The sequence below is a fragment of the Solanum lycopersicum genome, chromosome 12 (genome assembly GCF_036512215.1).
Source record: "Solanum lycopersicum chromosome 12, SLM_r2.1".
In the NCBI taxonomy this organism is placed as follows: Eukaryota; Viridiplantae; Streptophyta; class Magnoliopsida; order Solanales; family Solanaceae; genus Solanum; species Solanum lycopersicum.
The window spans coordinates 6,808,401-6,836,321 of NC_090811.1; the positions used below are offsets into that span (position 1 = coordinate 6,808,401).

Genomic DNA, 27,921 nt, shown 5'->3' on the forward strand with positions numbered 1-27,921 from the left:
TTGAGTCGATCCTCAAATAATGCCCCAAGTCTTTTCTCCACTTTATCAATTGACTTTAAACATAAAATATCACTCAAAATTGAAGAAATCCTCCGTGGGAATTCATGCCCCTTCATATCGCGTCACTGTTAATCCTTATCTTTTTCCAATCACCATTCCTTCACCATAAAAAAAAATTGAAATCCAATTAATTCATTTATTCCAAAGGCTAAGAAAAATAGGTAAAATCTAGAATAATTATGAGATATAATTACTTATAAGCTGCAAAATTAAGTTATACAAATTATATATCCATTATTCATCAGGTATGCAATGATTATATATTATATACAAGATTTGTAATTTTTTGAAGTTTATAAAATTTGAGGGTTTTCTTTAATGGAATTGAATAGGATAAAATATATACGGTAGAGATTCCTAAATGTTACCACACATGAAGTATCTTTTGTATCAAATAACATAGGTTTCTAAATTTAAGATGAATAAAATATGTACAGCTAAAAATAAATATTTAACTTAGTCAAAAATTTTGCTAAAATAACTTATTAATCGAACAATGTTAGTTCATTTTTCCAACAAAATAAAATATCATTCATAAATGATTGAAATAAAAAGTACAATAACATGAAATGGAAAGACAAATGCAACAAATATGACACACACTATGAAAAGGAACACGAAGAAACAATGATAGAACATTATAATTATTACATTCTCAATCGAGGTCCTTGGAATGTCCATCATCTTCAACATTGACGCCATTGCCTTCTTTTGGTGAAAACTCTATATCACTTCCATCCCCTAACGTAGCTATAGTCTGAATAAACCACGGGCCATTGAATGATTCTTCCATTGGACTTCCTGATAAAGTAATGTTTTCTTTGTTTGATGGAGGATTTGGAGTCTGGTTAAGTTCTTTCTTTCTTTCATCTAGTTTAGCCATTTTTGCAGCAAACACCTTTAACAAGCCTTTCATTTCTCTAGCATCAAGTTCATTAATACTTTTTCCCTCCACTAGTTGGTTGAAGAGGATTTCCATTTCCTTCGCCTCATTCATTTTCTCTAATTTGCTAATTTGTTCTTCTTTCTTATCAATTTTCTTTTGAAGATAGTCTTCATGTGTGACCAACTTATTAAGTCTTTTGAACTCAATGAAACCTAAATACCTTGTCAAGACATCCTGAGCCAGACTTGCGGATTTCCAAGTGATGGGTTGGATTTTTCCTGGCCTAAAAATAACTATGGCAACTTCCACATCACACAAAATAGAAAGCTCTTCTGCTTTCTTGAACAAACTTTTTTCTCTTCTATCTAAGATGGAATTTCTCACATTTTCACTGTAGTTCCTAGTATTTCTAAGCCTTTTTATAGCCATATTTGATACTCAAAACAAAAAAAAAATATTTTCTTTAGAAATAGAATATATAAAACTTGAAGAGATATGTGACTTTTATAGTTGTCAAACAAAAATTGTCAATGTAGTCAAAATAAAGAACTTTCATAATTTAGGTTCCAAATTTTAAATAATTTGGTTAGTATAATCTGATTTTTAGGAAACTATTATGTTTTTTCCTTAAATAGATGAAAATTGATAATATTCAAAATTGAAATTTGACAGGTCATATTTCATGATTATTTTTGGAGGTAGAAAACACAATAATTTACTTTTTACATGGGCATATTTTGTAGAAAATGTTTATAGAAAATATATTTTACAAAAGACGTTAGCATTTCCTTAGAAAAAAATTGCATCATATTTCAATATTTTTGATAGATAAAAAAGTTTCTGAGAAGTTTACTTCAAGCATGGCGTAGGAAAATATATGAGTACTTCTAATTAATTATATTATTTTTTCGTTAAAGATTGACAATAATATACCGATTGGAGTAAGTTTTTAGATATGTAATAAAATTACTAAAGAAGAATGATTCTACAAATAAGAAGTGTGATGACTCAAAATCTAAGGCATGATAACACTTCCACCAATTAGTAGGTAAGCCAACCCACCACCAAAATTAATATCAAACAATCATACAAAAATAATAACATTAGAAAAATGAAGTCTAATAGCTCAAAACTTTCATAGATATAATAGAAGTGTGAAGGTAAAAAATACACCCAAAATATAGTGGTATTAGTAGTTCAAGAGCATCAAACTAAATACATATACATAAAGATAAAAGACTATCTGAAGTCGTAAATAAATAAATAAACAAGATATAAGAAGATAGATTTTCTTCAAATAATAGATATATCACCATAACTTTTTATATACATAACCTCAGATAAATGATTTTCAGGGGGTTTGATATGCCTAGGCAATGCGTAAAAATTAAAACAAGAGTAGTATAAGTACAATAACACGTGTACTTAGTTGGCTGGGGTGATGAGTTGTTTTATTATCTTCATATTTAGTAATGTTTATTCAGCATGATTTTCTATGGTTGCAGATGATGTAGGTGGTAGGGACAAACAAGATATAAGAAGAAGATGAAGGAGGAAAAGGAGTAGAAGAAAAGAAGGAGGAAGAGAAGTAGCAAAGTAGAAGGATAAAGAGAACCAAAAGTATAAGGAGAAGAAGCAGGAGGAGGAGGAGGAGAAGAAGGGGGAGGAGAATGAGAAGGAGAAACAGAAAGGAAAAGGGAAAGATAAGGATAAAGAGAAGAAGTAGAAGTAGTATTCTAATGTTGGTGTTGGATTAAGTAATATTGCAAAGTTTGTGTATAAGTACTTGTGTCAGAGCACTTGAGTTTAGGTCATTTGACTCAAAGGTTATCCATTCCAGAGTGAAGGTAGGAGTGGATAGATATGATTTTCATGGTAATATTTTCATAAAATTTTTCTACATTTAATGTTATTTGGGACATCATTGATAGGTTAATCAGGTCTTCTCACTTTCTATCAGTTTACATTTTATACTCTTCTAAGAGGTTTGCATTCGTGAGATTGTATAAATCTACAAAGGGTGTCAACGTCTATCATTTCAGATCATGGAACTTAATTCGTATCATATATGTTTCGAGGTTGACTCAGAGAGAATCGGTACCTATGTTGATCTTAGCACAACATTTCATCTGCAGACTACAGGCAGGCAGTCCAAAAAAGGACTATTTAGGTTAAGGAAAAATATGGTATGGGCTTGTGTAATTTATTTTTCGAGGTATGTGGGACTAGTTTTTGCTTTGGTAGAGTTTGCACATAATAATAGCTAATGTTTAAGTATTCAAATGTCTCTATTTGAGGCATTATACAGTAGGAGTTGAGTCTTTGATGTGCTAGTTTAATGCTTTTGAATTATGCCCTTAGATCACTAACTTATGGATAAAGTTTGGGTGATTTAGGAGAGGCTCGTACTGCTTAGAGTAGGCACAAGAGTTATGTCGATTAGAGAGTGAGCGCCTTAGAGTTCAGGTAAGAGATTAGTGTTTATGTTGGTGTCAATCATGAAAGGCATGATGAGATTTGATTGAAAGGGCGAGCTCGACCCTAAGTTCATCAAACCTTTTTATATGTTATGAAGGTGGCTTATTAAGAGTTAGACTTACCTTCAGCCTTTTGGGTTATTGACCTTATCTTATGTATTTGTGTTGGACAATATGTTTAGATAAGTCTCACATGCTTAAGTGGAATTTTGTTCTGTACGATGAGTCCTTGATTTTCGAGGAGGGCTATAGTTATTCTAGACAAGCAGTCTAAGAGGTTAAGGTCTAAGGACATTCTGTAATTTGATGTTTAGTGGAGGCATCATCCCACGAGAGGCTACTTGATAAGCCAATCTTGATATGCAGACAAAATATCCTTGCCTTTTTAACCTTGGGGTACTTTATATTATATATATATATATATATATATATATAGTCATATGCATTTATATTTATTTTGTTTGAATTTTAAATTTATTTAAGCTTTTACGGTTATAGTTGAATTTTTTAGGTGAATCATTTTACTTATTAGTTATTGCAAATTAATAAACATTTAAAATAAAGCTTGTTTTATGCTTTAACAAAAAATCATTTATCTTTTATTTGGACCCAACTCAACCAAATTTTAATGCCTCTCCTTTCAAAATATTTAAAAAGCCAAAAGAATATAATTAATTCGCCCTATAACCTTTCAAATCCAATAAAATATGTAATAACCACCCATCCTTCCCAAATCCCACCCCTCCCCTTTTTCCCTTTGCCTCTCACTCTTCTTTACTTTATTTTTCTTTCTTTTTTTTTATTTGCGTGAATTGATAATTATTTGGAATATAAAGGTAATTTTCTGTTAGGTGAGTTTGATGATTCATATTAGAATTTAAAATTTATATTATTATTTAGTTTATAGGTATTTTGTATTTTGCAAGTTCTAAAACTTTATATATAATAGGTTTACATATTGCATGATTTGTTCAAATTCTCACCACGTTGTAAAGTCATATGTATCTAATCTTTGATTGATTTATGGTAAGCCTCAATTTTGTTTTTGTTTAGTTAAGGATTGTGTACTCGTCTTATTCTTGATTGGATTTGACTATAACCAATTAAAATACGATTTTCTTTATTAGATTGTGATCTACATCAATACAACTTACTCAATACGATAAATTATTGATGTTAAAATTATTTTTTTGCTAGATAAAATAAAAAAAATAAGGTCAAGGAAGAAGGTCTAATTTAAAAATTATCAAAAATGTGAAATATTTGAACCAACATGTTAAATAGAATGAGCATCTTTATATGATTTTGAAAAATAAGAATTTAGTTTGTGCTTATCTAGGAATAATCATGAAGTTGTTGTTATTCACATTATTAGGGTGCATGAGAGAGCATCAAGTAAATAATCTTATGATTTGGTGTCAGATCAAATCTCTATATTTTTTATTTTTTGAAATGAATTAATTTTTTTATCATCAAGATGTATGAATATATATATGTATCAATATATGTTTATGTAATTATGTACGATATTTTCATTGTTTCAACTTGATGAAGAGATTGAACGTATTTTACTTTGAACAAAAAGATTAGATGACAACAGCTTAAATCACCAAACAAATGCAAGCTATCGAATTTATTTTTTTTGTATTTATTTTGATGTGGATTTAAATGGATTTAAAATTGAATGTGAAGTTATTATACAAAAATTGAGTTTGTGAAGCTTATTATTACGAATATGTTGAATGTAGTTTGATATTCTTTAGATGTGATATTTGGTTTAAAAAAATCATTATTTTGAAGGCTTAATGAAAATCATATTTCACATTTATTATTGAAATAATAATAATAATAATAATAATAATAATAATAATAATACTCTATAAATCAAATTATATATTAAATACATATAATGAATATTTAAAATCCACACAAATTTAATTTTTAAAATATTAAAATTATATTTTGAAGGTTTAAGATGTCATAAACTTATACTAAAAAACCTCCATAAATTTAAAACTCAATTTATGGGAAGCATCGTGGAGGCTTACTAAAACCATTGCAAATATGCTTGTGACAAGGATAATTGGTATCAGTTTTAGAAATTGCTACATTTTAATTAGTGAAATCCCTAAATCGACATAAAATGACAAAATAACACCCATAAATTGAGCATTTTTTGTAGTGATTGTCAATTACTATTATTAACAAAAATGGTTGATTGGCACAACAAGCATACTAGGTATAACCATAAAATATCATTAGCCTAAAAGTACCCTTTTGAGTCGATCCTCAAATAATGTCCCAAGTCTTTTCTCCACTTTATCAATTGACTTTAAACATAAAATATCACTCAAAATTGAAGAAATCCTCCGTGGGAATTCATGCCCCTTCATATCGCGTCACTGTTAATCCTTATCTTTTTCCAATCACCATTCCTTCACCATAAAAAAAAATTGAAATCCAATTAATTCATTTATTCCAAAGGCTAAGAAAAATAGGTAAAATCTAGAATAATTATGAGATATAATTACTTATAAGCTGCAAAATTAAGTTATACAAATTATATATCCATTATTCATCAGGTATGCAATGATTATATATTATATACAAGATTTGTAATTTTTTGAAGTTTATAAAATTTGAGGGTTTTCTTTAATGGAATTGAATAGGATAAAATATATACGGTAGAGATTCCTAAATGTTACCACACATGAAGTATCTTTTGTATCAAATAACATAGGTTTCTAAATTTAAGATGAATAAAATATGTACAGCTAAAAATAAAGATTTAACTTAGTCAAAAATTTTGCTAAAATAACTTATTAATCGAACAATGTTAGTTCATTTTTCCAACAAAATAAAATATCATTCATAAATGATTGAAATAAAAAGTACAATAACATGAAATGGAAAGACAAATGCAACAAATATGACACACACTATGAAAAGGAACACGAAGAAACAATGATAGAACATTATAATTATTACATTCTCAATCGAGGTCCTTGGAATGTCCATCATCTTCAACATTGACGCCATTGCCTTCTTTTGGTGAAAACTCTATATCACTTCCATCCCCTAACGTAGCTATAGTCTGAATAAACCACGGGCCATTGAATGATTCTTCCATTGGACTTCCTGATAAAGTAATGTTTTCTTTGTTGGATGGAGGATTTGGAGTCTGGTTAAGTTCTTTCTTTCTTTCATCTAGTTTAGCCATTTTTGCAGCAAACACCTTTAACAAGCCTTTCATTTCTCTAGCATCAAGTTCATTAATACTTTTTCCCTCCACTAGTTGGTTGAAGAGGATTTCCATTTCCTTCGCCTCATTCATTTTCTCTAATTTGCTAATTTGTTCTTCTTTCTTATCAATTTTCTTTTGAAGATAGTATTCATGTGTGACCAACTTATTAAGTCTTTTGAACTCAATGAAACCTAAATACCTTGTCAAGACATCCTGATCCAGACTTGCGGATTTCCAAGTGATGGGTTGGATTTTTCCTGGCCTAAAAATAACAATGGCAACTTCCACATCACACAAAATAGAAAGCTCTTCTGCTTTCTTGAACAAACTTCTTTCTCTTCTATCTAAGATGGAATTTCTCACATTTTCACTGTAGTTCCTAGTATTTCTAAGCCTTTTTATAGCCATATTTGATACTCAAAACAAAAAAAAAAAATCTTTAGAAATAGAATATATAAAACTTGAAGAGATATGTGACTTTTATAGTTGTCAAACAAAAATTGTCAATGTAGTCAGATAAAGTACTTTCATAATTTAGGTTCCAAATTTTAAAAAATTTGATTAGTATAATCTGATTTTTAGGAAACTATTATTTTTTTTCCTTAAAAAGATGAAAATTGATAATATTCAAAATTGAAATTTGACAGGTCATATTCCATGATTATTTTTGGAAGTAGAAAACACAATAATTTACTTTTTACATGGGAATATTTTGTAGAAAGTGTTTATAGAAAATATATTTTACAAAAGACGTTAGCATATCCTTATAAAAAAATTGAATCATATTTCAATATTTTCGATAGATAAAAAAGTTTATGAGAAGTTTACTTCAAGCATGGCGTAGGAAAATATATGAGTACTTCTAATTAATTATATTATTTTTTCGTTAAAGATTGATAAAAATACACCGATTGGAGTAAGTTTTTAGATATGTAATAAAAATTACTAAAGAAGAATGATTCTACCAATAAGAAGTGTGATGACTCAGAATCTAAGGCATGATAACACTTCCACCAATTAGTAGGTAAGCCAACCCACCACCGAAATTAATATCAAACAATCATACAAAAATAATAACATTAGAAAAATCAAGTCTAATAGCTCAAAGCTTTCATAGATACAATAGAAGTATGAAGGTAAAAAATACACTCAAAATATAGTGGTATTAGTAGTTCAAGAGCATCAAACTAAATACATATACATAAAGATAAAAGACTATCTCAAGTCGTAAATAAATAAATAAACAAGATATAAGAAGATAGATTTTCTTCAAATAATAGGTATATCACCATAACTTTTTATATACATAACCTCAAATAAATGATTTCCAAGGGATTTGATATGCCTAGGCAATGCATAAAAAATAAAATAAGAGTGGTATAAGTACAATAACATGTGTACTTTGTTGGCAGGGGTGATGAGTTGTTTTATTATCTTCATATTTAATAATGTTTATTCAGCATGATTTTCTATGGTTGCAGATGATGTAGGTGGTAGGGACAAACAAGATATAAGAAGAAGATGAAGGAGAAAAAGGAGTAGAAGAAAAGAAGGAGGAAGAGAAGTAGCAAAGTAGAAGGACAAAGAGAACCAAAAGTATAAGGAGAAGAAGCAGGAGGAGGAGAAGGAGAAGAAGGGGGAGGAGAATGAGAAGGGGAAACAGAAGGGAAAAGGGAAAGATAAGGATAAAGAGAAGAAGTAGAAGTAGTATTCTAATGTTGGTGTTGGATTAAGTAATATTGCAAAGTTTGTGTATAAGTACTTGTGTAAGAGCACTTGAGTTTAGGTCATTTGACTCAAAGGCTATCCATTCCAGAGTGAAGGTGGGAGTGGATAGATATGACTTTCATGGTAGGATTTTCATAAAAATTTTCTACATTTGATGTTATTTGGGACATCATTGATAGGTTAATCAGGTCTTCTCACTTACTATTAGTTTACATTTTATACTCTTCTAAGAGGTTTGCATTCAGAAGGGGTGTCAATGTCTATCATTTCAGATCATGGAACTTAATTCGTATCATATATGTTTCGAGGTTGACTCAGAGAGAATCGGTACCTATGTTGATCTTAGCACAACATTTCATCTGCAGACTACAGGCAGGCAGTCCAAAAAAGGACTATTTTGGTCAAGGAAAAATATGGTATGGGCTTTTGTAATTTATTTATCAAGGTATGTGGGACTAGTTTTTGCTTTGGTAGAGTTTGCACATAATAATAGCTAATGTTTGAGTATTCAAATGGCTCTATTTGAGGCATTATACATTAGGAGTTCAGTCTTTGATGTGCTAGTTTAATGCTTTTGAATTAGGCCCTTAGATCACTTACTTATGGATAAAGTTTGGGTGATTCAGGAGAGGCTCGTACTGCTTAGAGTAGGCACAAGAGTTATGTCGTTTAGAGAGTGAGAGCCTTAGAGTTTAGGTAAGAGATCAGTGTTTATGTTGGTGTCAATCATGAAAGGCATGATGAGATTTGATTTAAAGGGCGAGGTCGGCCATATGTTCATCAAACCTTTTTATATTTTTGTAGTTTGTTATGAAGGTGGCTTATTAAGAGTTAGACATACCTTCAGCCTTTTGGGCTATTGACCTTATCTTTTATGTATTTGTGTTGGACAATATGTTTAGATAAGTCTCACATGCTTAAGTGGAATTTTGTTCCGTATGATGAGTCCTTGATTTTCGAGAAGGGCCTTTAGTTATTCTAGACAAGCATTCTAAAAGGTTAAGGTCTAAGGACATTCTGTAATTTGATGTTTATTGGAGGCATCATCCCACGAGAGGCTACTTGATAAGCCAATCTTGATATGCAGACCAAATATCCTTGCCTTTTTAACCTTGGGATACTTTTTTTTCCTCTAAGTTTAATGATTTAAGTTATTTTAATAATGGATGTAGTAATGAACCTAACGCTCCATTGCTTGTTTTTTATTTTTTTTACTATTTTCCCCCTTGTAGCTTGATATACCGTGGTTTCACGTTATTATTAATACTGTTTCCTTAAGTTTAGTGTGTCCAAAAGCTTTTTTGTGCTAAGTTTTATGTAAATTCGCTTTATTTGCAGGAAATCTGTCTAAAAGAGGAATGTGGAGGTTTTTGAGCAAGAAATACAGAAAAGTACCACCTACGGAGCTTGTGACGGTTCGTCATGCCCGTGACGGTCGGTATGTGGTATCGTAGTGCAGCTGCTGAAGGAAGATGGAGAAATCTGACCAAGTGTGGGGTTACGGAGTGCATGACGGACCGTCGTATCCATAACGGTCCGTCGTGCTGGTTCGTCATGAAGTTCAGAGAAGTAGTCCCAGTACCAAAATTTCAAGAGTTTAAGTGTTTTGGAACAGAGACCCTCAACGGACCGTTGTGCCTGTGACGTTCTGTCATATCTTCCATCGAGGATAATGAAGAGAGAAGCAGAAGAAATTGAACAAGTATGGGACAACAGAGTCCATGACGGTCTGTCATGACACCAGCCTCGTTTTGACAGATTTCCAGCTAATAAATTCCTAATTTAATTAGTTTTTTAATTTTATAAATAGTCGGAAAAACCTCATTTTTGAGGTTAGACCGGGGATTATTTGGTTAGACCCTTGAATATTGTTAGACTCTTGATTATTTTTTAGACCTTTTGTGAGATTCTTGATTATTTTGAGATTCTTGTAATTGATGTTGGTGATTTTTGTTGATTAATCAAGCGAACTTTTGAATTTTACTCTTTCTCATTGAAGTAAATACATGAATTCTTATACCACATATTTGAATATTGTGATTATGACGATGGATAACTAAACTCCATAACTAGGATTGTGGGAACCATAGGCAAATAATAAGTTAAAACCTAACTAATATAACAATTCTAGAATAGTGTCTTGCATGTATTGATAATTCTTTCGGTTAGAAGTCTTTTTAACAGATGGCCAACATTAGAACTCGCCTTAATGCTACTTGCTGGACTAAAGAGGTAGATAATAGGAAAAGAATTATCAACATAGATTTAGTGTATACTATCTAATAGGCTGGTATTGATTGGTACGAGGTAATAACTTAGTCAAATATCGAATACGATGCTTAATATGAGGTAAAAATAAGGGCTAGTATAGCAAGACATGTAGCCGGACCAAGGTGCGGAGAGAAATTTTCTAGATGCCGGATCAAGGATTTAGAAATACATAACTTATCACTTTGCATGCAAGATACTAGGAAAGAATTGTTATAGGTCGAATTATCAAGTTATTAACCTGTAGGGAACATGTAAACCCTAGTTACTTTGATTAATTGATTAAACTCCAACATTCAAAGTTGTTAGTTGTCTCCTTTAATTTCACTAGTTATTTTCATTTATTTAGAAATAGAAAACCCCCCTTTTATCATTTTTGCTTTCCAAGAAAGTAATTGACTGAACGGTAGTAATAATAGATTGAAGTTAAGTCTAAACTATTTTCCTCGTGGGAACGATCTCAAACTCATTAGTTGAGTTATTTACTTGACACGATTGTTTTTTCTTCTTATTTGAGAACTAAGTTTGAGTGTATCAAATTTTGGCGTCGCTGCTGGGGAAAGTAGCTTTTAGATTAACATAAACTTAATACTATAGTTTAGTTGATATTTTCTTGATTTTAATTTATTTTATTGTTTTTGATTCGTGCAGAACCATCCTCCTTGTATGCCAAATACACGGAGAGGAAGAGAACCCTTGTTTCTCTATGATCACGAATTAGAGCGTACACTATGCAACATGAATCGAAACTTAGGAATCAATTATGATGATCCAAAACAAAATATCCCAGTTCCGATTGATGTTCATTGGTCAGTTGTTACCCGATGCTCCAGGTGAACACCAACATATGGGACAAAATCCCTCTCCACGGCCCCAAGAATACTACAGAGGCAATGACAATATAGCAGACTCCGATGGGCCACTTGTCTTGCCCCTTCTACAACCAGGCCACACCTTTGTGGTAACTAGTAGCCTTATGCTCACTGCCAGAGGTTTATTTTCAGGGCTACTTTCTAAGGATCCACACGCCCATCTAGTTAAGGTTAAGGCAGTGTGTAAAAGCTGTGTAGAGAGGTCTGACTTGGACTTGGATGTAATAGGGCTCAGAGTGTTTACTCTCTCACTGACGGGAGAGGCTGCTATATGGTTCACTGACTCCTGTACAACTCAATTTTCACTTAGGGACCAACTAAGGGATGTTTTCTTAGCACGCTACTATCCGGTCTCCAAGAAACTAAACCACAAAGACAGAGTGAACAACTTTATGGCACTACCAGGAGAGTCAGTTAGTAGTTCTTGGGATAGATTCACCTCGTTCTTGAGAAGTGTCCCAAATCACCGTATAGATGATGAGTCACTAAAGGAATACTTCTATCGGGGACAGGATGATAATAATTAAGCAATGTTGGACTCTATAGCAGATGGATCTTATATGGAGTGTCCTTATGCTGAGATTGCTGAAAAATTAGAGAAAATCTCCCGGAATAATAAAGCTTGGAGTACTAGGAAGTCAGATACCGGGAGAAACACCTTCGCAGTGCAGTCCACTCACAACTCATCCACAGATGAGATTCGTGAAGAAATGGCTCAGATGAGAACTGAGCTTGGGTTGACACTAAAACATATCACGCGGGTCCAGAAAAGATAAATGCAGTTAACTACTAATCTAAACCACCACCGCCTAGTGATGAATGCTATTATGCGGAGGATTCCTATGCAGTAAATGAGCAGACGAGGGATTTTCGACCGAGTGCCCAAGGCTCAAATAAGGATAATTGGCGCCACGGTCAAGGTAACCAAGGTCGGATCTATGGTAACTATAAACGTGAGGGTCGTTATGTCCGAGATGGAAACTACAACCGCGACAACAACTTCAACAAGGGTAGTTGGTAACAGAAATGATAGGAATTGTCCCTATGTCCCTCCTCAAAATCGTGAAGTTAATCCTAGGGATGGTGGAGATAGTATGGCGCGAGTTGAGGATATGTTGCACAAAATGATGAGGACGTTCGATGCTAGTGATGATCACATTAAAGAGTTGAGGTGTGATTTAGCAGGTATTGGGCAAAAAGTCGATACACATGCAATATCGATTAAGCAGATCGAGTTGCAAATGGCCCAATTATCTGCGACTGTGAACACACGGCAACCGGGCACTCTTCCTAGCAACACTGTCCAAAATCTGAAAAAAGATGCACACTGTATAGAAATCACTACTCAGGGTGGTAAGCACACTATTGACCCACCTATGCTGTCTAATGAGGAAAAGGTGAGCAAAGATGATGATAAGGTGGTAAAGGATAGTGGTGAAGCAGAAGAGAGCACTGGAAAAGATGCAGATGTCCCTATGAAGGTAATTCACATGCCTAGACCACCACCACCCTTCCCTCAGAGATTAGTAAAAAAAGACCGAGGATGGTAAATATCGGCGTTTTACAACAATGTTGAAGCAGCTTTCTATCAATGTCCTTATGGTAGAAGCTCTAGAACAAATGTCCGATTTTGACAAGTTTATGAAAGATCTTGTTACAAAGAAAAGATCGGTCACTTTCAAGGATGATGATAGAATGCAGCATTGTAGTGCTATTGCTACAAGATCTCTCGTACAAAAGGAAGAAGATCCAGGTGCGTTCACTATTCCTTGTACAGTCGGGTCATTACATTTTCCGAAAGCATCATGTGATCTGGGGGCAAGCATAAATCTCATGCCCCTCTCGATTTACAAGAAGTTGGGTTTGGGTGACCCAAAACCCACTGCGATGCGGCTACTGATGGCTGATCGAATAGTGAAAAGGGCTATAGGGATACTCCACGATGTGCTAGTAAAAGTGGAGTCGTTCATATTTCCGGAAGATTTTGTTATTCTTGATTGTGACGTCGATTTTGAAGTGCCTATTATTCTTGGGAGGACATTCTTTGCTTCAGGTAGAGCCTTAGTTGATATGGAAAAGGGGCAGATGAAATTTCAGTTGAACAATGAAGAAGCGACCTTCAACATTTGTAGGTCCATGAGGCAGAGTGGTGAGCTCCAATCGGTATCTGTCATATCCCACAAAGAAAAGATTAAGAAGGATAACGAACTAAAAAGTGAAAAACGAGAGTTTATGGTTGGGTATTTGGTGCTTTTAGACAGTTCTAAGTTCCATTTGCTTCCGGGCAAGCTCAAGTCCAAACGGACTGGCCCTTACTTGATTACCCAAGCATTCCCTCATGGAGAAGTTGAGTTAAAAACCAAGGAGGGAGTGCGGTTTAAGGTGAGTAGAGAACGAATAAAACTCTATTTTGGGCATACTGCATCAGTGAATGAAGTGATAGAGGCATACCATCTTGATAATGGCTGAGTAATCAAGTGTCCTCAGTCGTGCTGCGACGTTAAATCAGGCGCTTGTTGGGAGGCAACCCAATACTTATAGTTTTTTTTCTTTCTTTTTTTAGTAATGGTAGCATTTCTACTAATGGATTTAAAATTTGCAGGCACATCACCAGGAAATTCTGCAGAAAGTCACTCTGCAGCAATCACTGACGGATACATCGACGGACCGTTGTGCCTGTGACAGACCGTCGCATTAATCCGTCGTGCTAGGTACGTCTTTCTGTTGATTTCAAACTAGGGCACACGCGACGGAACTAATGAAAGACCGACACATTTGCGACGGACCGTCATTGGGGACTCATCGCGTCATTTAATGAAGCATACCCGACCCGGTTGGAGGTTTTTTAAAAATTCAACATTTAAACCCCCACCCCTTCATTTCACCCCATTCCTTCACTCTTTCTCCCATTTCCCTCCCTTTTCAACTTCCAAAGATCAACACCCTCTCTTACAACCGATCATTTTCCCCAAATTCTCCAAATTCCTAAAATTCATCATCTACTAGTCGGAGTTGCTGTTGTGGGTATCTACTTGATCACCAAGTATCTTTCTCTCTTGTTCTTCTCAAATTCTCAGGTCTGTGTCTCTAATTTCTACTTATTTATATTGCATTGTTGTTTATCAATTAGTATTAGCCTAGTTCTTATTGATATGTTCATTCTTTTTAAAAAAATTGTTTGACCTATATTAAAAATCCTCGAAATTGTCGTATTAAAACCCTAGAAATAGGTGCATTAGCATTGCTAGTTTACTAGGTATTTGGGTTAGACAAATGTAGGTTAAAACACTACCGATTCGATTTGGGTCATAGGGGATGATTGAGGCATCCCTAGTTCTGTCAAAGAGTTACAGAACGAGACCCCGATAAAGGACCGTCGTACCCACGACGGACCGTTATTGGGTCCATTTTAATAGTCCTAACACCCCACTGTCCAATTTTCTCCGTGTCCACCAACGGCCACATGCGACGGACCGTCGTTCCTACGACGGTCCGTCCTGCACAATCGTTCTGGTTGTCAGAGACCCTATTCCTAAGGGTCTCTCACTTTTTCCAAGTGTCCTCCAACGGACACATGCGACGGACCGTCATCCCTACGACGGTTCGTCCTGCATAACCGTTCTAATTGTCAGAGACCCTATTCCTAAGGGTCTCACTCTATTTTTCTAAGTGTCCTCAAACGGACACTACGACGGACTGTCATACATACGACGGTACGTCCTGCATGACCGTTATGATGGTCAGAGACCCCTCTCCTAAGGGTCTCCATATTTTTTTTCAAGTGTCCTCTGACGGACACCTACGACGGACCGTCGTACTTGTGACGATCCGTCCTTCACATACCGTCATACTTGTCAGAGGCTCTCCTTCAGGGTTCTTCATAAAAACAAAGTCTAAGTAAGACACGACGGACCCCATGACGGTCTGTCATACTCACGACGAGCCGTCACCTGGTCCGTCGTGTTTCACTGTTACTATAGAAATGTCATTACATATCAACTCTTTTATTTATTGTGGTATTGCTTGTCGTGTTTACTCTTTCTAGTACTAATATTGATTCTTTACATGTATTATCTATTATGGAACCAAAAGAAGATCGAGTCTACGCACGCGGGCGATCAAAGTCTGTCATCCCGTCTGCTCGCCTGGTCATTGGCTCTGATGATGAGCGTGACCCCGAGTACGTGGCCCCAGGCACTTCCACCCCATCCCGAGCTGCACATACTGCCAGAGCCACACCCAAAGGTGGCGCCCCGCGTAGTCACTACCTCCCAGTCTGATGAGGAGCGCACATTGACCGACACACCTTCTGGGTCAGCTACTAATGAAGAAGGAGCGTCTGGATCCTTAGGAGTTTCGTGGTCGGAGGAAGCCTCCGGATCTGCTGAGGTTCCCGCACCCGCCACCGCTGCAGAGTCTGCCTCATTTGATGAGGCTGAAAGTTCGGAATCCACACCCGGTTCACTGAATCGTGCTCTTACCTCGGTGACCGACCATCCCAACTGGTGGTGTGTCGACAAGCAGTATCAAGTCTACTCCGATGCAAAGTTCTTGAATGACAAAAGAGTCATGACTTGGACAGTTACATTGGAGCGGCGGGTCCTTACGAGTTGTCTCCCGACGATGCCAGAGATCCACAATCTCTTCACCGGACATCGACTGGAGTGGACAGTGCGTCCGTTGGGATGTTATAGTGAAGAGATGGTCTGAAAGTTCTATGCATCCTACGTAGCGACTCTCCGATCACAGATTGATAGGCGAGCTACCCCCGCCAAACAGGCTCCACTAGAGCAGGTCCGAGTACGTGGCATTCAGGTTGATATCTCCCTGCCTGCCATCCGCCGATTTCTATACGGCGAGAATGTTGATGCTAATCGGACCCCTCTCACTGCCGAGTTTGACTACCGATGGCAGATTGTTAAAGATGGACAATTCCTGCATCAGCCATCGCTGAGAGAGATCACCAAGAAATGGATGGCCCTACACTTGTCCGTTGATGGAGAGGGTGCCGACTGGGTGACCGAGCCGAAGGGGGCCGTCAAGAAGGCCAACCTGACTTTCATGGCAAAGTTTTTGTAGTTGATTGTCCGCCACTGCCTTTCCCCCACAGCCGCTGATAATATCGTCACATTGGATCGAGCAATACTGATGGCAACGATGATAGCCGGGTTTGAGGTGGATTTTGCGTGGCTTCTACAAGCGGTCATTCACGAGAGGGCTTTTAAGGTCACAACTACTTACCCTATCCCGTGCATGATATTTTCTCTATGCAGGTCCGCAGGTGTGCCTATATGGCACGTTGATCAGCTCAAGATCCCTCTTGGCACTGTTGATATCGACCTCATCAGGGATGAGGCCAATGAGTTGGCTCCACGCAGAGGGCCCCCGTCCAAAGTTGCCTCCACTTGGTGACAATCTGGATGATACGGTAGTACAACCCCACACGGCTTTGCAGGCGGCTTCCACTGACACTATCCCAGTCGAGTCTATCCCGGGTAGTAGCACTGCCCCGATCTCCTATCGCTTAACCCTTTTACCCTCTCTGGTCCCGCTTTCTAGGGTGCAAAAATTAGAGGCGGAAATGGCTACACTTCTGCATCATATCCAGACTTCGATGCAGACATCTATTGCCAAGGCATAAGAGCGCTTGGAACGGAGAATGATCCAGCACACAGAGCGGAAGATCGTTGAGGTTCATCAACTCTTGGACGCTTTTGAGTTGCGGGTGCTAGGCCATCCAGCCCCTCCGGTGGATGTGTCGACCCTTCAGGCTGCAGTCGACAGTCTTCGCGCAGATATTGATATGATCTTATAGACTAGGGTGCCTGAGTCTGAGGCCCCTTCTGCAGAGCCTACTGAAGACACAGTGTTGGCGGCCCTATTCGCCACTTCAGAGATTCCACCACCTCCCCCTCGAGAGCATGCCAAGAGGTGTAGGGGTCGAGAGGAGGATGAAGCTCGAGCACGGAAGAAGAAGCGTCGTGAGATGGAGGCTGCGAGGAGAGCCTCGCTTGCTGAGGAGGAGGCGCGTCACATGAGAGCAGGAGATTTAGTTGCTGGGGCGTCTAGCTCCAGAACTGTGGAGATAGTGGGAGGCACTGCTGATAGTGTTGTTGATGTTGAGGACACCACTGAGGGTGTCCAGATTACAGAGGTAGTGGGTTCCAAGGAACCGGACCCACCAGCTTGCTGATCGTCGGCACTTTGCGCCCCAGGTTTGCTTCACCTACCACTCTAGTATTCCAATTTTTTTTATGCATTAGGGACAATTGCATGTCTTTTTTTTTGGGGTGGGGTAAATGGAAAGTGACTGCTAAGGTGAAGTCTGAGTAACCCAATTCACTATCCTCTTTTGGGGTTTTCTTGCCTGTGTTCTTTTTCCCCAAGAGACTGATTACTTTTTCTGTTGAACCGGCATGTCTATATTTTGTGTACATAGTTTAATTCTGGAGCATGATGGCTAAAATTATATCCTGATAAAATGAAAATGATGCATGACTAGGCATAGTAATAGATAAATGTGTGGCTCTAAGCATGACATAGAGGTACACGACTACATGACTCTACGTCTAAAATTCGAACTAGGTGTCTAATAATCTGGGAGAGTAATGAGATGCCAAGTGAGTGTGAGGAAGATTTGAATAGTCCACTATTTGTACTGATCTAGAACTTGCCTGGTTAAACCTGCTAAAAGTAAGCTGTAATAGACAATTAGGAAGGATCATAAGCCCTTATTCAATATAGCCCATTGTTTAGCCTAAATAAAAGAAAACCAAATGAAATTTGTCCTTCTTTGATCCAAATGATTTGAGCTTAAACTAGACCTTTCTTTTTCACCCTAACTGATCTTTTCTTAGAATAATGTGTTGGCCCTGGTCCTCCTTGGACATGTGCACCTCAACTTATGCCAAAAGCATAAGTTGAGGGTGGCTAATGCAGTAAACAACCCTTTTTATGGCTCTGACCCAACTTTGGGTATTGTGTACTTTGACTTATGGCAAAGCCATGAGTTGAGGGTGGCTATTATGAGGAATCTCTGGAAAGTGGGGTTGAAAGAACAAAGAGAGAGAGAGAACAAAAGTAAAGTGACTCAAGAATTAGTTGAAAGAAAAGTAAAGAAAAAATATATACAAGAAATAAAAGAAGAGAGTCATTTACACAAATGAAGAAAAAAAAGGGAAAACAACAAAGGTGAAAGAGTATGAGAAACTGGGCAAAATAAAATGATAGAAAATGGTATGTTTAGCCGACATGTCAAGGAGGGAAAAAAGTCACTAAAGTATACCTAAATATACACTACCTGACCCTGAGCCTATGTTACAAGCTAAGAAAGTCCTATCATGATCCTAAGAGCTGTATAGCGAACTTAAAGTAGTGAAAATAAGGGCAAGCTTATGACAATATGTATGAATGAGTGTGAATTTGTTCTGAGAGTGAGTGTTGAAAAGTAATCCTTATACTCAAACTGAAATCATTATGTGAAAAATGAGGTTTTTGTTTTGAAGTGAGGACACTAGGTGCAGTACCAGAAATATTAGCACCTCAGTGAGAAATTGAAGAGGATAGGTGTTAGTGCATGGTGAGTCTGTGTCATGGTCTGATTCCACATATTTCAAGCTTAATAGTGATAGCATGCATAAATATGATGAGACTGATCGGCATTGATAGCCAAATGATTGTGAAAGATAAAACATGGATACTATTGTACAATGATTTTATATTGAGTCATAGTGCGTCACTTGAGGACAAACAACGAATTTAAGTTGAGGGTGTTGATATACCGTGGTTTCACGGTATTATTAATACTTTTTCCTTAAGTTTAGTGTGTCCAAAAGCCTTTTTGTGCTAAGTTTTATGTAAGTTTCTCTTTATTTGCAGGAAATCTGTTTAAAAGAGGAATGCAGAGGTTTTTTAGCGAGAAATACAAAAAAGTACCACCTACGGAGCTTGTGACGGTTCGTCGTGCCCGTGACGGTCCATAGGTGGCATCGTTGTGCAGTTTCTGAAGGAAGATGGGGAAATCTGACCAAGTGTGGGGTTACGGAGTGCGTGACGGACCGTCGTATCCATAACGATTTGTCCTGCTAGTTCGTCATGAAGTTCAGAGAAGTAGCCTCAGTACCCAAATTCCAAGAGTTTAAGTGTTTTGGAACGAAGACCCTCGACAGACCATTGTGCCTGTGACGATCCGTCATATCTGTCGTCGAGGATAATAAAGAGAGCAGCAGAAGAAATTGAACAAGTATGGGACGACGGAGTCCATGACGGTCCGTCGTGACCACGACGATCTGTCGCGAGGTCCGTCGACCCAGCTGCGTTTTGACAGATTTTCAGCTTATAGATTCCTTATTTAATTAGGTTTTTATTTTTTATTAATAGTCGGAAAAACTTCATTTTTGAGGTTAGACTGGGGATTATTTGGTTAGACCCTTGATCATTGTTAGACCCTTAAATATTGTTAGACTCTTGATTATTTTGTAGACCTTTTGTGAGATTCTTGATTATTTTGAGACTCTTGTAATTGATTTTTGGTCATTTTTGTTGATTAATGAAGCGAAAGTTCGGATTTTACTCTTTCTCATTGAAGTAAGTACATGAATTCTTATACCACATACTTGAATATTGTGATTATGACTATGGGTAACTAAAATCCATAACTAGAGTTCTGGGAACCATAGGCGAATAATGAGGTAAAACCTAATTAATATAACAATTCTAGAATAGTGTCTTGCATGTATCGATAATTCTTTCTCTTAGAAGTCTTTTTAACGGATGGCCAACGTTAGAACTCGCTTTAATGCTACTTGTCGGACCAAGGAGGTAGATAATAGGAAAAGAATTATCAACATAGATTTAGTGTATACTATCTAATAGGCTAGTATTGATTGGAACGAGGTAATAACTTAGTCAAATATCGAATATGATGCTTAATATGAGGTAAAGATAAGGGCTAGTATAGCAACACACGTAGTCGGACCAAGGTGCGGAGTGAAACTTTCTAGATGCCGGACCAAGGATTTAGAAATATATAACTTATCACTTTGCATGCAAGATACTAGGAAAGAATTGTTATAGTTAGAATAATCAAGTTATGAACCTGTGGGGAACATGTAAACCCTAGTTACTTTGATTAATTGATTAAACTCCCACTTTCGAAGCTGTTAATTGTATCCTTTAATTTCGCTAGTTATTTTCATTTATTTAGAAATAGAAAACCCACCTTTTACCATTTTTGCTTTCCAAGGAAGTAATTGCCTGCACGATAGTAATAATAGATTGAAGTTAAGTTTAAACTATTTTCCTCGTGGGAACGATCTCAGCCTCATTAGTTGGATTATTTAATTGACACGACCGTTTTACTTCTTATTTGAGAAGTAAGTTTGAGTGTATCATAGCTTCTATACGGTATTTATGTCTTATAGAAGTGGATGACTCTCTTCTTGAGGTTTTAGGGAGAGTTTTTTGTATGTTTTTTTCCCATTTGGAGATTTTTGCATTGAAAGGGTTGGGTTCGATGAACATTCTTAATGAACCAGATGAGATTTTTATTAGCGTCATAAGCTCTCATTTTTAGTTTAGTTTATGTCTTGTGATTGTTGGTTTGGTTTTGGGAAGCTTGGTTGTTTGCTTGTTTTAAGTGGTTTTAGTTGTTGTGTTGACTTTGATCAACACTTCCTCTTGACAGCGTACATTGTTTGGACTATGTTGAGGCCAAAGTGTGATTCTAAAGGTAGCACATTCGTTTGTGTCTTTGGAACTCTAAATGAATCTTAAACGACAAGTCGAGGACTCATAAAAATGTGAAAACTCCTTGTGCAGCTGCTCCTGCGGAGCTTGGCTTTCTTTGGTAGCTCTGCTCCTACAGAGAGCGCCACACCTGCAAAGGCTACTAATCTAATACTGCTCCCACTTAGTTGAGCTTGATGATCACTCCTTATTTACTCATTGTTGAAGGTTCATGATCGATCCGACGGATATCATTTGTCCAAACAAATCAAAAACAAAACTTGACCCTTCCTAATCTTTAAAGCCCTAAAATTAGATTGTTAAAAAAATCTGACTTTGACTTCAAAATCTTTATTTTTCTGTTCTTTAAAATTAAACTATTAGTCCATTTCATGTCCGAATTCACCCTATATCTTCACCCGATTTTGGGGGTATTTGATCTCACTTCGAGGGGAAAGTAATGACAAAGTTAGTTTTTTATTTTTTTGTCAAGCTTTGAGGGTCGTTTTTGGCCCATTTTTTACTATGAATTTTGCATCATCAATATAGGTATTGATAGTCCCATATTGACATGTAGATTCTATTTTTGATTGCACAACAACAATTTGAGGCTCTTCGGAAGGGAAATGAATTGGAGTGGTGGTTCGTGATTGCGGTTCAGCTTTACGTAGGTTAAAACTTATTTTTTTAGACTTAAATTAGTTAGATTCTATATATTATGAGTTTCTTGATATTTAGAAAGGATTTGGAGTAGATTTCAGGCTTACATTATCTTTATTCATATTTGGCCATTGTCGAGTCTTAGGATTTGTAGCTTTTTCAATAACCCATGTTTTGGGAGTAGGTTTATTGGAAACAATATTTGAATTCATGAAGATAGAAATTTCTAAGTCCTAATTTTTAAGAAAATAATTTTAAAAATCAGTTTACCTAGTGCATATAAATGCATAGAATTTTATTCGGTAAATTATATAATTATTATTTCAAATGTATTCGAATTTTATAAAAGGGGAAATAGTGATTTTGGTGCTCAAGCTATTAGCTTATTGCAATTGGTCCTTGAGTTATTTAACTTAGCATATTTGATCTTTAATTAATTAAAATATTTTATCTTAATCCCTAAAGCTAACGAATGTTAATTTTTTTTAATTAAGAACACAGAGTAATTATCATAATTTACACAAGGGAAGAGTCAGAGGCAAAAGAATACACACTATATTGTGATTTTTTAAAAATAAAAGTGTGTGTAAATTGATTGTTTTGATCTTTAATGGTGAAGTATGGGTCAATGATGAACGCACAACCAATCGTGAAGCAAATAACAATTTTTTAAGCATTAACATCATGAATGGAGTAATACATTATTGCGATAAAGATATAAGCTATAATAGAAGCAAACAATAGGCAAAATACATACAATAATCATTTAAGATTTATTAAATTTAAGTTTATAAAATGATTCAGATCATATTAAATTCATGAATATATTAGTCCTAATAAATATAATGAATTAATATAATTGAGTAAAATATTTAAATAATAAATATGAATTTAATTAAAGTCCTCTCCATAAAGCTCATATGACATGAAAAGCGGTGCACAAACACATCAAACCACACACCAACGTCAAATCAAAAAGAAAAGAACCTCATGAGTACTCTGAAATATTCATAAAGAGATCGAAATATCAAATAATGTGTTTGTCAAAATCGACGTTCAATATTTAAGAAATAAACTATTTACAATTCTCGAATCATAAAAATATCTTAAAAAGATGAATCAATGGAACAAATGAATTTGACTAATATTATTTAATTAAAAAAGGTTATGCTTCATCAAATAAGAAATAAAAATAGATAAGGATATTAAAACAGATTTTTCTATTTCCCCTTTTTTCAAGCAAGAAAAACGAATGTTAACTCTTTTTTTTTTTTAATAACAGATAGAACTCAAAAACAAAAGAATCAGATTGTAATGTTAGAGATATATGATAGAAAATAGTTTATCAAATCTTTTAATTTCATTAACCAATTGACTTTTTTTTAATAGTGATTTTAACTTTTAGAATTTTCAAAACATTTTTAGCACTAATGGAGGTTAGTAGATAAACAATGAGATTCTCAATCAAGAAGATTAATCATAGTGTGAATTTTTCTAAAAATAACATTAATAGAGGGTGAAAATGAACTAAAAATATGCTTACAAAATATATTTTTTTAAAAGTATATCATTAGGGATAAAATCTTCTTTTGATTAAAATAAATAGATTTAAAACATCATTACAAAATACAATTAAGTTAAATTAAAAAGGAATAATTGTATATAATGACAAACTAATAATATAAAATAAATATAGTAGCTACCATTTGATTTATTTATGTTTCATAGCAAACTCTCCCTCATATTCTCGCTCACCACCCTCCCTGTCTCACTCGCTTCCTTCGCTCGCCTCTCTCGCAATATACAATAGAATTATATAAATTGTGTTTCTAATTGTATAAAGCGGGAGAAAATAGTATATACACATGCAAATACATATGTCTCCGTCTTATACATTTATAATTATACAATAAAAGTACTTCCCTGCCCAAGTCTCTTTTATCTTTCTCTCTTTCTCGTTTTATATAAATTCAAATTGTATATAATTTCTCTTTTTCTTATATTATACAATTCGATTCAATTGTATATTCTCTACCCAAGTCTCTTTTGTCTTTCTCCCTTTCTCGTTTTATACAAATTCAAATTGTATATAATCGTCCTATACTCTTATAATTATACAATTTGTTTTATACAATTCTCTGCCAAATCTCTTTCTCTTTCTCGTTTTATACAATTCACTTCAATTGCATCTGTATAGCGAATTATATATATATATATATATATATATATATATATATATATATATATATATATATATTGTCGGCCAACAATAAAAAGAAGGGGTCATTATGTAAAGTAGTAATAGTATGTATTTTGTTTTTAGTGTCGGCCAAATATAATTAGGCCATGTGTAAAGTAAGTGTCGGTCACTTATATTGGCCAGATATGTAAGTTTGATAGTATAAATAGAGGGCTTTCCCTCATAATAAAATCAATCCTCTTTCCTCTCTACTACATCTCTCTAATATCGCTTCCACCCCCACATTGGTATCAGAGCTAGTTCACAAAAATAAGATATGGAGAATTCAGAGATGACAAATCTACAAGAACATGTATATTCGTTTATGTTCATGAGTAGCTAAATCTATTTATTCCTGATAATCTCTTGTTGATTATGATTGTTTATCATGTCTTAATAATGTTATAATAACCATCTTTAGAAAGTTTGCTACAGAAATATTCTGCGAATAAGTATGTCCAGACTATGCCATCCTAAGGTTGAAACCGATAGGCAAGAAGGCCGTTTAGGGGAGTAAACAAAGTTGAGGCGCTGTTAGGGTAACTGATCAAAAAAGAAAACTGTTGTAGTCACCAGACGAGATGATTATTAAACCATTATTATTACATAATAAATAAGTATAATCCATTAAGAGGTTGGAAGGAATAAAATCTTAGTGAAAGTGGAAAATAATTAAAATGAATACTTATCTACTGGATGATGATGTTAATTACGAGATATTAATACTCTATATATTAAAAGGTCTTAATATAGATATAAAAAGAGGAATTTATGGTATATTAGTAACATATGAGGTAATAGAAGTAACAACTCAAGGTTGGGCTGAATTAGATATACAAGATAATTTTTATGATGAATTTTATTTTGACATAAATGATTTATATGATGATCTAGAGATATTCAGAGATCAATGATAAAATATATATATTAGGTAAAAGCTAAAGAAAACATAGATCAATATGATAAAATATAATTAGAATTATAATGATTGAACAAAAAAGGTTTGAAGTTTGGCAAAAACGAAGTAATAATAATTATAAGATAAAATTTATTAAAGACCCAAACAAATTAAGTAAACTTTTTAAAATTTTGTACAGAAAAATATAAATGAATAATACAACAAGTAAAGAAATTAAAATAACAAAAACTAAGATAGATAAAAAAGTACGAAAGATATGGAAAAAATTAAAACCCTTATACATAGAATATGAACTATCACAACTTACTAAAACAAGTAATGATAAGACAAATTATTTGATAAATATAATTTCAAAAACAGAATACAAATATGTTTGTTATTTGAAAAAACAATATGAACAAAGAAAAATATAAACAACAATTGATAGAAAAAACAGCTGAAAAGAGACAAGAATTACAACATAGAAAAAGAAGACTAGAAGAAAATATTTTAGCAGGAGTATGTAATAAATCAATATTAGTACAAAGAAAAACTATATTTATGCTAGAACTAGAAATAAATTGCCTTGAATATAGATTACAACATAATATAATACATAAATTATAATGAATAAAGAAAAAATTGCAGTAGACGAAAAGACATGAAAATCAAGACGGAATGATAATAAAAATAATATTTTCAAATTTAGGAAGAAGATATAAAAAAATAGGAAATAACTTATATTTGATGTTAGAAAAAGAAACAGCAAAATTAGAAGATTGTTTAACAGCTATGATAAGAATAACAAAAGAAAATGAAGAAATAGATAAATCAAGAGAAATTGAAAAAATAAAAAATACAAGCAAAATAAGAAATACAACATTTAGAAGAAATAAAAAATACAAGAATAAGTGAATTAGAAAAAGAATTAGCTAGGTTAAAATTATTATATGAAACTAAACAAAAAGAGAAACAGATAGAAAAAGAAAAAGAGCTAGAATTAACAAATGAAATAAAAGAGATGGAACAAAAACTAAATGAAGACCTTGAAGTAAATAAATCAGATACAATAAATGACCAAAAATCAGAAATAAGTGATATAAGTGAGACATACACAGAAATTCTAGAACAGGTAAATAAACCTAAAAAATTAGAAATAAACACAGGAGATATGAATCGACCTAGTACGTCAAGAGTTAAAACTCCAGACAATAGTCCCAGAAATAGTCCTAGAATTAGTCCTAGATGGACACCACCAACTTATTATACAGAATGTTATCAGCAATCAGATAGAACTAACGCAATATGGAATAGTAGATTAAATAAAAATTGGATACCAAAACCAATAAACGAACAATATAATTTCTTAGATCTAGATTGTGTTACAGATATAAATAAAGCAATATTACTATGGATAGGAAATATATCTAAGCAACTAATAGATAACAAAATAAAAACAACAGAAACACCAAGGTATATAGAAAGAACATTTGTAGGAACAACAAGATTATGGATAGAAAATCTACCCTTAGAAAGTTTAGAAGTACTTAGAAGTGACAAGAAAATGGATGGATCTCCATCAGCAACAAATATAGATATACTAGATAAATATGAATCAGCAATAAGAAATGAATTTGGTGGTATGACCACAGATATAAGAGAACAAAATAGAGAAAAAACAATAAATAGGCAACTTATGACAAAATTAGCTATATGTAAAATGTGTTATATAGAAGAATACACTTGTGCATTTAAAGATATTATTACAAAGCAAAATACAATTTAAATGAAGCAAAAGAAATAAGACAACAATATTTTACGAAATTACCAGAACCATTTAGTACAAAAGTAATAAAAGATTGGAATGATGAAGGATTAGTAGATACTTTAGGAGCTAAGATTTTTACATCAATAGTTCATACAACTATGTAAAAACCAAAAGGAAAAATTAAAAATGGAAAAAGTACTAAACAAGAATTTAGCCTGTTGTAAAAATAAAATAGCACCACAGTTTGGATGTACAAATAAAAAGCAAAAGCCTAAAAGGTATAAGAATTATAGAAAAACTAAAATCAAGTATAAATATATGTAACGACCTGTTTAGTCGTTTTGAACAGCAGATTTTATTTCTGGAAAAACAGGGTGAGACGACGGAACCCACGACGGACCGTCATGGGCACGACGGACCGTCATGGGCACGACGGACCGTCATGGGCACGACGGACCGTCGAGGGGTCTCGTTTCAAAACACTTAGAAATTCTGAAAAATGGGTACGAAAATCGACTATCTGAACTTCGTAACAGAATGGCAGGACGGACCGTCACAAGCGCGACGGACCGTCACAGACTCTTCAGAGAATTAAGTCTCTGAACTCTATGACGGAGCAGCAGGACGGACCGTCGCAGGCACGACGGCCCGTCACAGGCTGCGTAATCCCAGGCGGAGTCGGATTTCTTTAAGGTTTTAAGGGACGTTTTTTACTATTCCGGCTTTAATTATAAAGTTAGTGGGTTAATGTAAATAAGTCTAATTACTTGGGGGTTAAAAGAGGTAACCTTGAGTAAATTAGTGGGTTATTATTGCCATCTTTTATTCTTAATTATATGATAATTAGGGTAAAAGAAAGAGGGTTTGAATAAAGAAAATAGAAAAAACAAAGAGAGAGAGGATCGAACGAGAAGAGGAAAATGAAAAGGCTTAGGAAATTGCTTGCTTGATCACGAATCTTCGGTGGAGGTAGGTTATGACTTTTATACTATTCGTAGTAAACTCTTAATAGCGAATGATATGTATTGGGTAGTGTTGTAAACCCTCCTATATGCTTAATTATGTGTTTGCATGTTGTGATTATATAATTGTGAT

General features: G+C 34.6%; 2 protein-coding genes and 1 pseudogene across 2 annotated transcripts; 1 reads left to right on the forward strand and 2 right to left on the reverse strand.

Annotated features, from left to right (window-relative positions):
- Positions 1–715: 715 nt before the first annotated feature.
- Positions 716–1,375, reverse strand: LOC104644922 (MADS-box transcription factor PHERES 2-like). Its single transcript, XM_019211368.3, has one exon. It carries the CDS (start codon positions 1,373–1,375, stop codon positions 716–718), a length of 660 nt encoding a protein of 219 aa, XP_019066913.1.
- A 5,040-nt stretch (positions 1,376–6,415) lies between these two features.
- Positions 6,416–7,075, reverse strand: LOC138340709 (MADS-box transcription factor PHERES 2-like). Its single transcript, XM_069292646.1, has one exon. The coding sequence runs from the start codon at positions 7,073–7,075 to the stop codon at positions 6,416–6,418; it is 660 nt and encodes a 219-aa protein (XP_069148747.1).
- Positions 7,076–11,166: 4,091 nt separating this feature from the next.
- On the forward strand, positions 11,167–13,081 carry LOC138340598 (uncharacterized; annotated as a pseudogene).
- The last annotated feature ends 14,840 nt before the right edge of the window (positions 13,082–27,921 follow it).

Coding starts and splice junctions, on each gene's coding strand:
- LOC104644922 (XM_019211368.3), bottom strand. CDS start 1,375: ATGGCTATAAAAAGGCTTAGAAATACTAGGAACTACAGTGAAAATGTG.
- LOC138340709 (XM_069292646.1), bottom strand. CDS start 7,075: ATGGCTATAAAAAGGCTTAGAAATACTAGGAACTACAGTGAAAATGTG.